This window comes from Prinia subflava, chromosome 3, assembly GCF_021018805.1.
Source record: "Prinia subflava isolate CZ2003 ecotype Zambia chromosome 3, Cam_Psub_1.2, whole genome shotgun sequence".
In the NCBI taxonomy this organism is placed as follows: Eukaryota; Metazoa; Chordata; class Aves; order Passeriformes; family Cisticolidae; genus Prinia; species Prinia subflava.
In genome coordinates, this window is record NC_086249.1 from 83,923,468 (window position 1) to 83,939,015 (window position 15,548).

At 35.6% G+C, this 15,548-nt stretch overlaps 1 protein-coding gene across 1 annotated transcript in view; it reads right to left on the minus strand.

Annotated features, from left to right (window-relative positions):
* The window catches only part of MYO16 (myosin XVI), a 359,373-nt gene that overhangs the window by 161,705 nt on the left and 182,120 nt on the right, over nucleotides 1-15,548 (minus strand). The window contains exons 9-11 of the mRNA XM_063392794.1: nucleotides 14,128-14,281; nucleotides 8,653-8,803; nucleotides 2,467-2,577 (exon numbers count right to left, since the gene is read on the minus strand). Coding sequence (XP_063248864.1) covers nucleotides 2,467-2,577; nucleotides 8,653-8,803; nucleotides 14,128-14,281 — 416 coding nt within the window. The remainder of the gene's footprint in view (nucleotides 1-2,466; nucleotides 2,578-8,652; nucleotides 8,804-14,127; nucleotides 14,282-15,548) is intronic.

Here is a 15,548-nt window from a genome sequence, read left to right on the forward strand (position 1 = left end):
AACTACAAAAATGTCACAGAATCACAGAGGCTGCTGAGTTGGAAGGGAGCCACAAGGATCATCGAGACTAACTCCTGGCATGCCTACCATATAAACAAGCTCCTCAAGTGATTTTTTATGGAATAGATGACATAATTTAGAAATGCTTTTGTGGTTATCCAGAGCCGATACATTAAAATATGTTGCTAGTGGGGTAAGATGGAGCAACTGATACATATATAAGTCTTTATGCAAAGTGTATGTGTACAGGAACATATGAGCATGCATCCAGAAAAACTATCCTGACCATATCAGAAAAAGCAAACCATTTCTAATGATTGCAAGTTTTCAAGATTTTACTATTTCATATTTGGGATTATTGATTGGTGAGAGGCTGGACATGAGCCAGCAGTGTGCTCTTGCAGCCCAGAAAGAGAACTGTGGCCTGAGCTGCACCACAAGCAGCGTGGGCAGCAGGGTGAGGGAGGGAATTCTGCTCTGCTCTGCTCTGCTCTGCTCTGGTGAGACCCCACCTGCAGTGCTGCATCCTGCTATGGGGTCCTCAGCACAGGAAAGACATGGACCTGTCAGGACAAGATGAGGGCCACACAGATGATCCGAGGCCTGGAGCACTTCTGCTGTGAAGACAGGCTGAGAAAGTTGAGATTGTTTAGCCTGGAGAAGGCTCCAGGGAAAACTTATAGCAACCTAAGGGGGGGGGCTACAAGAAAGATAGGGAGAGACTCTTTATCAGGGATTGTAGTGACAGAATTAAGAGCAATTGTTTTAAGCTGAAAGGGAAAATATTTCAATTAGCCACTAGGAAAAGAAATGTTACTGTGATGGGGCTGAGGCACTAGAAGAGGTTGCCCAGAAGAGCTGTGGATGCCCCATGCCTGGAAATGTTCATGGACAGGTTGGATGGGGCCCTGAGTTCAGCATCTACTGGAAGATGTCTCTGGCCATGGCAGGAGGGTTGAAAACAAATGATCTTAAAGGTCCTTTCCAACTCTATCATTCTACAATTCTAGGCATTTAAGTGTAAGATTGTAGGTCACAATTGCTGCTATACTTTTCACTTCACATAAATAGCTGTTGCTATATTACACTCTTAGAATGCAAAAATTGCCAGACTTCTGTCTCTGAAGAGGTCAGATAGCAAAGCATCACATGAACATGTCTTTTTCAAGATGAAGCATTTTGATTTGGGGAAGTGGAAAATATTGTCTTTCATAGTAAATGTACTGATTTTCTTCTAAAATGCATCAATTTATTTCCCTTCTCTCACCCACCCTGAATTCACTGTTGGGTTTTTCAGTGGAATTAAACTTTATAAAGCTTAAAAAAAATAAGAAGCAGAGAGTGTTTAGTGCTAATGAGGACTTTGGCTTGGAATTGGAGCCCAAGGACTTTTCCTTCTAAGTCAAAGAACCAAGTGAAGATGAAAGCATCTTCAGCACTGATGCTGACACTCTACCACAGCACAGTGGCTGTTGAGTGGAATGATGGTGATCGCTGCCTACAAATTCTATTAAGCTAAGAGAATTCTACAGTACAAGATCCTTTCAGGTGAAATCTTCAGTTATCTTAAAATAAAATACTTCCTCTGTGGATCTTCATGAATTCAGTTAAAGTTATGTTGTATCTTTGAAAGTGAGATAAAGAAAAACAAATACTTATATAATGAGTATTTTTTAGCATTTGATCCATTGTTCCAAACCCCAGAATTTTTTTACCATTGCATGCCATAACACCTAAAACTGAAGTTCCAATAATTTCAAAAAGAATTCACAACAACAAAACTTTCCCTGTATTCCTTTAGTCTAAATAGTATAATCAACTTATAAATTTAAAAATAATATGCATGTTTCACATCTGCATTCTACTCAACTGTTCAATAAGTTAGTAATAAGTTATGGGTAAGATATGGACAGGGATACAAAAATTTATTTTGGTATCTAGATGATTAACATTACAATATAATTATTTCTCTGATGCTGGAAGAAATGAATAATTAAATCTCCCATGCTGAATTCTAAGCTGTTTAAATATAAATTTCTTTTACATTTCCAGTAATCATCATGTATTACATTAACACAGCATTGAAAATGGAAGGCTCTTTTGGTGGTTTGAGAAGGAATCATGGTGGTGCATCCCCGCCCCAACCACACCATGATCTGAGCGACCTTAAAACGTTCATTCATGACAAATGTGTTCATCAGTATTTACCAACTTATTTCATCTGTGAAAAAAACACATAAATTGTATTCAAACCTGTCTGAAGTGATATTCCATTTTTTATGTATCCTTTTCCTACACAAACTTGAGGAATTGCAGGGCTTACACACACACTTCCTCATCCATTAAAAACTAGTCATGAGTTCGGGGCAGGTCACTGTCCAGTAGTTATGATAGTAATCCTATTTTTCCTATTCTCTCTTTGGTCTTTTTTGAAAGGTTACTATTGATAGGTGAATAGCAACTCACATATATCTGATTGTTGTTGAAACGCTTCTGAATCTCGTAAAGCAGGCTGCTGTCTGTTAGCTCACTCAGAGAAGCCAGGTCATCATTTGGAGCTGGAGGCATCAGCTTGATCTAGAAAGCACAAATTAGAGAATTAAAGTAACTCCACAATGAATCATTCTGTACCATAATATTACAACTTACAGTATAAAGCAAGACCTCTAGAATTTATGGGAAAAAAAACGTATTAAGAAACCATAAAGTTGACACTCCCCAATTAATCCACATCATTAATCTTATCAAGGGAAGAATATAAAAAATAATATCAATGTTATGGTGTATAACTGCATGAGTCTGATGGGCTCTTAAGAACATACCAGAGTGCCATTTGCAATCCTTAAATCCAGATAGATTCTCAGACCAAATGCATTTTTCTGCTCTCTTCATTAAATGTTTATAGCAAAGGAAATCAAGAAATTAGATAGTGGACTTGTAGAGTATTTCTTGCAGTATTTAGCAAAGATGTCAGACCACTCTTCAACATATGGGATTTGAAATTGTACTGGAATATTTCTTTCAGAATAGAAATAAGTTAGTAAGAAATTGGAAATGTGTTGTTATGGAAACCAGAAGACAATCAGAAGAGTCCACTTTAGCCAAAACTGGTGAGTGAAACTGTTTAACACTTTTGAGATTAAGGTGAATAATATAAACTCTGCAAAGGTAAGTAAAAACATAACGAACCAAAAAAGATCCAAAGGACTGAGACAGGAGACAGAAGAAGAAAGAATTGGTGATAATGGAAATTTGATTAAAGACAAAATAAACACTGACACATTAAGAAGTGTGCTTATAAATAATGATCTATACTTAAAATGTACTTTGATTCATTTTTTATGTCAGCAAAATACCCAGAAACAGAAAATGCTCACATAAATGGCAACAGAATTACTGCCATTGGCAAAACAAAAAATTAAAGTAGTTTGTCCAGAGTTTATTATAACAACTCTATTTTGAGAATGCACAATCAAGATGAAACTTCTTTCTTGTTTTGTTCTGCTTAAAATGAAGGCTCAGGAGACAAGCAGACACTGCCCCTTTGTAGTGAACACCTCAATGTCACGGTTGCAGCTGGCCTGTAGCTGCTAGATAAATTTGGCCATACTGGACCCACAAACTTGACCAGCCTAGAAGAAAAACAAGTCCCTGGGTATGGTAAGGATAGGCTGGATTCAGTTGTACACAGGGGTGGGAACCCAGCCAACCCCATTTGATCCTAAATGCAGACATATCACTGGCCAGAGAGCTGGGCAGTGCTGAAACCCAACCAGTCGGCTGCCGGGAAATTTGAACCCCCTAAGAAAGGAGGTTCAAACACCAAACCAGGCTGTTTGTCAATGGCCCTCAGTGAGCTTCTGCCTCCAACCAACAACCCCACGTTAACACCTCAGCACCTTCAGATTTTTTCAGTGACGGGAGATCAGTGACAGGAGCAGACTGGGAGATACTGGAGGGAACACGGAGCGTGCTTCTGTCATGGGGAAAAGCCCAAAGACTATGGATACTTGACTTTAGTACTGGGGATCTGACACAGAACTTCTAAGCTGCAACTCAGTTCAAGGTCAAGTTCAGAATATCTGATAATCAGATTTCACTACCTGTGCCTTACAGTTGTATGTCTACCACTGGAGAGGTTTGTTCCTCATCCCACTGAAGTGAACCAAGATTTCTCTGTCACAGAGGATGGAATTTCTTGCTCTTTTTGTTTTTAATCGTGGCAGTTGGATGTACAGCTGACTAGAAAACAAGAATTCCACTTGGCAAAACAAAAAATTAAATTACATTTTGGTGTTTGTCCTTGATGATGTACATTGGAATAGAAAAAAAATAAGAATTCCAAGAACATTTTTAAGTGTTTTGTAGAGAGAGAGCAGAGAGACAAGTCTGTAGCCTCCTTTCCTTAATAGTGTGCTCACCTGGCATCCAGGAACAAAACAAGCATCGGCCTTCACTGCACTCCCTTGTGTGTTATCAAAACTCAGAACATCTGTGCCATTGAATGAGCTTCTTTTAATCTATCTCTGTGAAGATTAAACCTCTGCTATGTATTTGTAAATAAAAGCAAGGGTTGTATAAAAGTAGTGCCCTGGGATTCTCCATATTTTCTGAACTTTTTAGCACATTTCCTTATACATTCCTGGTTCCTATCAGCTGGCACTCATGCACATGAAACCTGGGTATCATTCAGGTCACATAATTATCATTTCCCATAGGTCATTTGAACATGGCCTCATCTCTGGAGGGAGAAAAATTTTGCCTTACAGATGTTTATGGACTCATCCCTAGGCCAGCAAATAGGCATTGGCTTGCATTTATTTCATAATCTAGGCATGGCCAAAAATGCTCATTCTCTAGGTATGGTTAGAAATGTGAAGTGCTCAGTAAAACTCCAATTATGGAATTCAAAATCTTTTCAACTCTTTTTTTCTACAAAGTTTAGGATTTGGTGTTTCAGCATTTTCTGAAATTTCTGACTCATTGCATCAAATTTCATAGTTCAATAAGCAAACAACCACATAGAAATAGGAAATTCTAAATCCCTTAAACTCACAACTGATTTGACTTAACAGTAAATGTTATATACATTATTAATACCCTATTTTTGGGCACCTTGAACTTCCATTCTCATCTACTTTTCTGAGCATACAGATATGTTTTTTAGCTCAATGCATCTATCTGGCTATCATTCTAATTGCATGATGTGTATGTTATGAGTCATAAAAGAAAAATAGCCATACATACAGCATAAGTTCCAATATAAATATCCCTCTGGTAGTGATTAGTTTTTAGATTTTTGTAGTGCTTACAATGAAAATTTCTATTTACTCTATTAAATTACATACATTTGACAACATTAGGAATCTGCTCATATAATAGTCTTTAGTTATCTATAGTTTTATAGTTATATAGACTATTTACTTACATCTATTTTTTACATACTTGTATCACTGAAATATATATACATCCCAGCTCTTATTTGTGATATTATGCACAGCTGATCCTTGTCTGTGTCACAACTGATACTGCAACAATCAAAAGGGCATTTGAGGATACTCTATCACACCGTTCATGTGGCCAACAATACAGAAACAAGAACCATAAGACAATTTTATTTTTTTTTTAAAAAAGACCTAAATAAGAGAAAGAAAATATTTAATTTATATTTATTTGCAGCATGAAGCACATAATTCAATTTCAAGCCATTAATTTGAATCTGCTATCAAAAATATCCTTCCCAGATGAGAGGAAGAGAAATTGAGAATATGATAAAATTTTGGAAATTATTCATACTGCTTTCTTTATTTGGCAGCACATACCTTGACATTGCTGATGATCAAAGACCACCTTTTACCTACAGAAAAAGCAAAAGCGAATACAAGCCAAGAGAGGCTCAAAATGCTTTATTGAAGTAGTCACTTCATCCCCATCTCTTATACTTCAAGCAATAAAAATCTTCATAGAAAATAATATTTTCTTAAGGCTTTTTCATCATTTTTGCAATTAAATAAAGCCTGAAGTGATATATAAATTTGAACGGTTATTTCTCTCCAAACCAAAAAAGTTACAGGCCTTTTCTATTAAAAATGCATGCCTGAAATGTGGTAGGATGAAATTTTTCTTTTTGATCCCCCAAGAAAGGCCTAATCTGCATGCCATATAGCCTAAGAATGTGTGGTATTTCTGACATAAAGCATACAAAATATCATCCTGGTATATTTTAATAATATATGAACATGAAATCCAAGTAATGACTCCATGTAACCTTTTGAAAAATTAAACAGAACATGATTACTTGGAGTGTAGTTTGAGTGCAACTGGTAAGAATAAAAGACAACTCATTAGAAACTTATTAGTATTAGGATACCCAAAAGGCAGGAACAGCAGGAAGAGGTTGTTCAAAGATTTCTTTTGGTATCAGCACTGAGTAAAAACTTTACTTCTCAAGTTGTGAAATTACAAAATAATAATAAAGTGTTAAATGGATAAATTTCATCTTTGAAACTAAGGTCTAAATATTTTTAAGGCAAATACAGATATGATACATATGTACCTACAGTAAATGATGCATGGCAAGTAGTAGAAAATACAATCCCTCTACTTCCACAATCACAATTACATCAAAAGAAAAAAATACATAATTTAATTTGACAAAATCTAGGGATTCTTTACTTGCCTAAAATTTAACTGGTGAAGTGATTGAAGTAGTTTATTCTCTTTCTTTCATAAGCCGTTGTCAACTGAAAAGTTGTATTCATTCTTTTCTAAGGCAATCAGTCATCTAAAAACCCACTAAAATAGCACCATTTCTAACCTATCTCCTGCTAATGATAATTTCTCAGGCAGGACTCTTCCATGCTAGGGAGCATCACTCCGAATTCAGCAACTACAGATATTTTCTAGTTTTCCCTGTTTCTAAAAATATATACACAGGATAGACACTCCTAGCTTGTTCAGAGCAGAATTTCAGACTATTTCCTGCAGATATTTCTCAAATAAAAGAGCTAACAGATTCACCTTTAAGTCTGTTCAATTGTAACTATTGTGGGAAGTTCCACTGTATTATGGTAAAACAACAGGACTGCTTTTGAAAATCTATCAAATTTTTGGGACCCCGAGGAGACTCAAAGTCAAGGTGGAGAATGAAATTACAAGCAAAAAGACTTCTGTTTGCTCATTTTAACCTGGAAGAAGAGCTCTTCTTATTCTGATCAGTTTCTGTGTATGTTCTAGTGCACAAACTAGAAAGCAAAAGTTTAGCTTAGAGATCATATAAGCCTGAATAATTTTGGCTTACATCAAAAGAGAATCAGGCAGAAAGAAGTATTTGTGTTCTTGTCCACACTTGTGTTGAACATCTAGAAGCAAGCAAACGTCTTGGCAACACCGTAAGCTAAATGCTCCCCTCTTTTCCTACAATTATAGGAGGATTCCTCCTTAAAGGGTTGCAAGCATTCACTTTTCTGACCAGCAGTGTTTGTCCCTTGGAGTGAGTTTCCATCAAATCACATCAGTCAGCAACATCAGAAACTGCATGACTTGAAAACAAGATGTAAGCCAAGTGTAGAGCATGTTGTGGTACACCCTGACTGGATTGGGAACTGAGCACTCCACAGGATTCCAAAGCTGCAGTTCTTTCACAGATTGACTCATATCATTTACATATGGACTCACCGATTGATCTCGTATGATCAAGCCATTCCTCTGAAACACATCCAAATAAAAAGCAGAGAAGCATGTGTTCTTCTGCCAAGGCAGAGATACAGCTTTTTTGAACCTAACATGGCTTTAATCAAACCAGTATCTTCCTCCTTTGTTATGCTTCAAATTCACAGTAAACTATTTTTAATGGAAATACTCCCGTCCCCTGCCCTCTTGATGTAGCTTTTTCTTAAATGGCTAAATATTTCTGGAATATGTGTTTCCCAAATGCATGTAACAGAAAATAAACCCCTTTGTATCACAAAAAAACCCCAAAAACAAACAAAAAAACCCCACCAAACAAAACACAAAGAAAAACCTAAAAAAAAATTAAGTCCTAAACACTCAAACCTGGGATGTGCTAGATTTATAAACAACAGACAATTGCCTCCTTTTGCATTCATCCTATATACCAAATGAGATTGTCCTCCTGTGGAAAAAACTGTAAAGTGTATCCAAATAATCAGTGCTCATAATCTAATGGATTATCACAAGAAAGGGATTTAACACTGCAGTTGTAAATTTGGCAATTCCTAGCTTTGAATTACAGTCACTTACTTTGCAACTTGATATTCCTCAGACATTCTTTTTGTTTTTCCAGTCTCCCAGGTTGTGTTTCTTTTGTAACTGGAAGTTTGAGACAAGCACACACTCTGGGCAGAGCCAACAGTTGTCCCTCCCCTGTCTGTGACCCATGGATAGTTTGAGGGGCTCTGAGCCCTCCCCACAGCCCCTGACCTGCCACCAGCAGCTGGCAGGGAGCAGCTGTTCAATTTGCAGAGGAAACAGTTCAATTTGCAGAGGGAGAGATCAAGGTGACAAGGCTCCACAGTGCAAATGATATTGCTGTACCGTGAGGTAAAAAATACTGTGGTCTTCAGCTTCATCCAGTTTACAATTTCCAGACCTAAGCACTAATGAAAATTTCAAGACGCTGCATGCTGTTACCTGCTCAAGTTTGGTTGTGGTGCTCATGGTGGTATTTTCAGAGGCACTGTCTTGAGACTGCTGCTTACATAAGCCTTTAGCTGCATCTTTGAACATGGTATCTTTCTCCAGCAAACTGTCTTGCTTGGCAATCGGTAAAGCCAGAGGATTGCTACAAAGAGAATCAATAAAGCAATTAGACTCCTACTGAAGATGACAGACAATCAAATGTGGGTGGCACAAGCACAGAACTGAGATAAAACTCAGAGCTGAAATACAAGCTCCAGGTCCAAGTACTAAAAAGAAATTGGTGAGAAATAAACTGTTCACATAGGCTGGTCTGTTCCCAAAGACATAGAGCAACGTACTTTGATCTAAAATTCACCTTTATGCACGTCTTTTCTGAAGCAGAATTGAGCAAGCCAAAGAGAATATGCATGAGTCTGCTTTTGACAGCACTAGGCTGGCAAATCAATAGCCAATACTGCAACTGAATTTAAAAAGCACAGTTAAACTACACAATCCTATTTTGAAAAATAGTATGTTTAAATGTAACAATACATATTTTGCCATTGCAGTTATTAAAATTAAATTGCATCACTTTTTAGCTCACTTTTAATCTGGCAACATCCAGATACATTTTATGACCAAAAGCTGCTCTGAATTTGTGCTAAGGTAAAAATAACCAAACAAACAAGCAGGCAAATAGCAGACTCCTGAAATTACTTGAACAATCTGCAATACTCTTCATCCACATAAAAACTATTCTTAAACACATGGAGTTGTTTTCCCTATTGGCAGTTCAGACAACATGACACTTCTGAAAAAAAACAATGCCAACATCTTGGATGATTTTTCAGAGTTGTACATCCAAGGAATTAGCAAGGAATCATCTGCAGGAGTTGAGAACACAAATATCATAAAAAAAATTGGCTGGATTCTGACAGTGCAAATGAGACAATCTCATGGAGTGTACATCAGCTCCTTGCCAAAACATGTACATAATTTCTTTGAAATGAAATGTGGACTCAGTATGAGAAAGTGGGAATAATGCATTCCACTATGGAATAAGGCCCAAACTTAGTTAAAATAAATCTTATATTTACTCTAAGCTACTAGAGTTCAATCACTGATTATTAAAAACCCAATGCTTATACAGTTAACTCAAATGAATACTCATAGCTACCACTGACAGCAATTCTGGATAAGAGATGCTTTTAGAAACAGAACTTAAACACACACATAAAACAGAACTGAAATACACACATAATTTTGGAAATAAAGGGACAAAACACCTTCTAGAGAAAATTTATTGAAAAACAAGAGGAAGTTGTTTTCCACTGAATGAAAGAAAAACAAAATTTTTCTTTTGATGAAACTGTCAGTCTGCAAACATTGAAAGAGTTAGTTCAAACATTTTATAATGAAATACAAATGGGTTTTTGCCTCAAGATGTTTTGCTTCAGACATTTAAATGTAACACATCTAGAGGAACACTGGTGAAAATAAAAATTTATATTTACTGCTTAGATTCACCATAGATAATTTGGTGACAAATTTACCAAATGTCACATGGACAAAATATCCACTTAAGACCAAAGCACTGCCACATATATCTTTCTTAATATTCATGTGATATTTCTTTTAAATTGTGATGATCCAGGATTTTTTTTTGCTGTGAAGTTGAACCTTACCCATTTCATCTTACTTCTTTTGTGATAACTACACAACAGTCATTAGAAACTCTTCTTAAAATTCAGCTCCTCACAACCAGATAAACCTTTCAGGTGTCACAAAAGAGAAGTAGGCTGCAAATCGCAGCAAAGTGAGAGGGGAAAATGGGTGCCTATTGCACTGACAGATGCATTTTGAACTTAAGAGGACAATAATAAGCTAATATAACAGGCACGTTTCATGTGCTGATGTACATAAGAATAGCCTTTAAATTATGTACATTTATGAGATATTAAGAGGACTTCATGTGATGGAAAGGATGAATATAATTCCTACCAAAACAAAAGTGTGAGTGATTCTGTCAAAGAAAGAAACATGTTGAAATTACTCCAACAATTCATTATGACCCAGGTTCAAGAAGAAACTATGAAAAATAAATTGAAATAAAATGTTTCCAGAAAACATTGGCTTTTTAGAAAAGTATTTCTATTAGTGACAAGATTAAATTAAGCAATGCCTCTGAAAGCTCAACTATAGAACAGTGCAAGGCAAGATTTTATGTTAATGCAGACAAGTAGATTAGCATGAACTGTCTTCTTTTATGAAAATTATTGGGTAATTATTAAATAATTAACCACAAAGGAAGACTTATGCCAAAATAATGTAGCACAGTAGACAGGAAGAAGTGTTATCTAGGGTAGTATTATTAGAACATGGTAGGACTTTCTACCTGTCTGACTGGAAAAAATATTGAATGTTATATGGAGGAGCACTGATTTTAATTTTTATGCAAAGACACTTCCACATATGGATACAATTTGAAATATGATGTGTTTTTATTGGATTTTTTTTAGATTTTTTAAAAAAAGTATAAATTAAGATAAAAATTAGATTTAAAAAAAGTTTTTTTCTGTAACTTGCCATCCTCTACCATGTCATTTAAAAAGAAAAAAAAAGGAAATCATACGAAATGTAAGAGCTGACATGCAAATAACTGGAGGTTTTATCATCTATATTGGAAACACTTGGGCACCTGCTAATTTGATAAGAGAATTATATAAAGGCAGAATCTGCAATAATATTTTCAATTTTTTGGTTTATAGCTTTTGTTGGAGAAAGTTTCTGTAATCCTTCTACAGGCAATTCTTGGATTCTTCAAACAATTTCTAAGCCAGCTGACACTTGTAAAGTGCATAATATCTGAAATTTCAGTCTAAAAAACTTCTTAAAGTTACATAAAAGAAACTTCAGAATAGATTAAACATTAGAAGAGTGTTTGAAAACACTAGAATAATTAAAAGCCAAATGCTACATATATGGTTACATGGAAAAGAAGAATTGAAATGTAAAAAAAATTGAATCTGCCTTCTGTTTTGCTGTCTTCAACACATTTATCTCTATTTTATTTCACATTCTTGTGCTGATATTGAAACATCATTACTATAACTAATATTTAATTAAAAATGCATCAGAGAATATACAATGGGATTAAGTTAGCATTACTTCGAGAGTAAATTTCTGATTTTTTAGTATTTATGACTACCTAGATGACTGCACCTAGAGACTGTGCTCTACAGATACATGTACTGGAGTAGAAGTACAGTGATCATTGTGACCACAGCATGAGCCTGAAGTCCCTTTTAAATAGCTATGGTCAATTTAATGTTCTGAACTGTAAGCTATGTCAATTAATGTGTTCTGTGCTGGTATTTTTTGCCAGTGGAGTAACAAATTTTCTTCTGACTGTACCACTAGAATCAAAACTGGCAAAACTTTCCAGCATAGACCTTAGGTTTGCTGCAATGGTCAACCTTCAAGTAACTTCATGGTATCATTAAATTCTATCCTTAAGCTAATTTACCTGGTCAATTATGACCAAGAAACTATGTGGGAGCAGGCCTCGAAGGTGCTGCAGCCTGTGGAGGATCTGTGTAAAGCACAAGAAAAGAGCAGGACAAGAGGAATGACAGAGGAATAACTGCAACCCTGCCCTGTGCCACCCACACCTCACTGATGAGATTGAGTGCAATGCAGAAAGCCAGGTTTGCTTGGTAACAGCATATTTCAAATATACTGACTACTAAATTTTGTTTTCTCTACCTGAGCAGAGGGTGACTTTCAATTCACCTCTTCACAGTATTCTTCTGGAAATCAAAGCTGTAATTCAAATCTGAACCAGCAAAACTAGCTTTGCTGACAGAACATATGCTATTTATAACCATTTGTTCATAATTTTTAGTCTGCTTTTGAATACTGTTTTCTTCTGAGAAATGCCCACAAACCAATATGAATAACTTTTACTTGGCATCATTACATAGGTACAAGAGTGACCTACCATCTACTTCTAGTATTACAACACATCAATAATTAAAAGTTTTAGTTACATTTCAGAATCTAAAGGCTTAGTTTGATGCCTTAAAATTAAATTTTTTTCATTTAAAAGACAGTTGAAGGCCACATAAAATTGAGAAGTATGATTTATGGTATTGAAACAGCGGGTTAGACTAGAGGACTGCTTATTTCATAAGGAATTAACAAGCATGAAAAATTACTAATTTCCTAAACATTAGTATCATAAACCAAGCTACATGTATTAATGACTACAAATCGTGAATCAGAAACAACACAAAGTATTTACCATCCATTAAATATGCAATCCTTACTAAGTATCAGTATATCCCATGGAGTTCTGAATTTAACAGGTTGATCATTTCATAACAGTTGCTCACCTCTTCCAAATATTAATGTATCCAAACACATTCTGCCAACCATAATTTATAACTACTATGAAATGGAAGCATATATACCTTATCTGTCTCTCTACGAGAGGTTTTATTTATTGTTTTCCTCACACACTCTTTGGTGATTACTTTAGAAAAATTAATGTCACTGTTTTGCAAGATTATGCAACTAACAAATATATACTTCAAATGTACAGCAACTGCACATTGTATAAAAACACTATTTGTAGCTTTTAAAATTCCCTGGGTCACAATATTTGGAAATAAGAATTTGAAATATCAGTATGTCTTGTACTACCATAAAACAGCCAATTGTGCTTCATACCTATTGCACATCTCTTTTCACATACCCACGGCAATCTGTTTTTAAGACTGACAAGAAAACACAAAGGTATCAAAAATTTACAATTTAAGACACAAATTGACTCTTCAATACTGAGTTTTAAGTCCTCACTGATTTTTGCCACTTCATTTCACTTAAATTTGAAGCAGGACAAATCTAAATATAAAATTTTAAATATGATTTTGACCAGTATAATTTCGTCTGTAATGACATGCATGATTTTTCTCTTTTCAGGATTTGTCCTTGCATGTCTCATAGGCAATGATAGTTTTACTTACACTGTACCCTTCTACCTTAAAAAAATTATGTTCAAGTCTACAGCACTGACTTCTAATAATTCTGCTAAGGCAACCCCAGGTAATTTCTGCTGGCAATTATAATAATATATTTTAGTATTCATAATCTATTATTATAAAACTAAGATTGACAAAAATATGAGAGATAAAAATGCAAAAGATGATTCAGGAGACTTCCAAAAGGAAAGTTACTTGATCCATCAAATCACACAGAATCATAGAATGGCAGGGTGACTTGGGAATGGAAGGGACTTCCTAGAGGGCACCTGATCCATTCATCCTGCTCAGGCAGGGACACCCAGACAGTTAACCCAGGACCATGTCCAGATGAGATTGGAATATTCAAAGCACACACAGCTAGGATTCACAGATTGACAGATATGATTCAAAGGATAATCTGACTTCAGGGAACTGCTCTATAACAACACCAGCAGTTACTTACAGTTTATTGGAAATTGTGGGCAAATCATGGATGATCTCCTCATATGGCTCTTCTTGAGATAAAGCAGAAACAGCTAAAGGGTCTTTCATTTTTTCCTCCCACACAATTTCAGCCTTCAGAAGCATTTCCTCAATAAAATCAGAAGCTGCAACATCTAAGACATTGGAACACCAAGACATCAGACAAAAAAATGGTGCAGGGAAGCTCCTTTGAATTAAAATCTCTAGATCATATTAAGACTAAACATGTGGCTAGACAACACAAAAGGAATTGCTCAAATATAAATCATAAAAGAATACATGAAATTACTGGGAAAACAAAGGCAAAGTAAATTCACTACAGACTTAAGCTGTCATCTGCAAAACCTCAAAACCATTCTTGGTGTGTAGCAAACTGAAGTATTCAAGAATCTACAGGACTTCACGAAAAACAATACAATCCTTTTTAATGCTTTATTTCTGTGAAAACATTCACTTAAATCCTTTTTAACTGTTTCTACAAACTAGATTTATTTATTTTATAAATCAGAAGTGCTGAAATCAGTTCTGTTTGCAGACCAGAAAAACAGTTAACTCATCTGTGTTAAATACCTACTAAATATGGTTATCTTAATATTATTAGATTATCTGAGTTTAGTTCACAGCCTTTTTTACACACAAAAACTGTATCTAATCATGAACAACTCTTCTAAGGTTAAGTGTCATGAAGTTTCCTGTGAATGTATTTGTAGGTAGTACAACACCTGAACAATAACATATCTTGCTTTATTATGCAAGGAAAGTTTCACCCATAATCTGACAGGAAGCTTCTATTATCTACATTACTGAGTTCCATCTTCATTTTATCCTAGGCATAGAATGTTAAACAACCATGTGTTTCTTCTTTTCCACACTGCTAGCTAGCATTACTGATATTAGCTCTGCTTTGATCTTGGTATTAGACCAGTTGATCTTAATTCCCTTCCAGCCTCATAGGTCTAGAATTCTATTATCTTCAGAGTCAGTGCTTCAGCTCCCTGTTGCTATCTGGTTTAAGAAGGTGCCCTTTGATGTAAGCAATGGCACCTACACTTCAAAACTAGGTGTTGAATTTGTTTTCAGACAACAGCTATAGAAATTCTGACTCATGAGGCCATGTATAAGCAGTTGAGACAGAAAGGAACTCAGTGAGAAGTCACCAAAAATGTGTAAATGCAGCTACCACCAAGGCATGGAAGAACTCTCAAGTAAGAAACAGAGCTAAAAATAAACAGGAAATGAAACAAGTGGAAGGCCATGCTGTCCTTTTTTATGATATCCTGTGTTACCATGACCAGCAGTTTTCAGCAACATATGAAAATGTACACACCTGTATGTGTATAGTGTGTATATTTAGTCTACACACTAGATAAACCATAGCTAAGAAAGCAGGAAGGAAAGAAA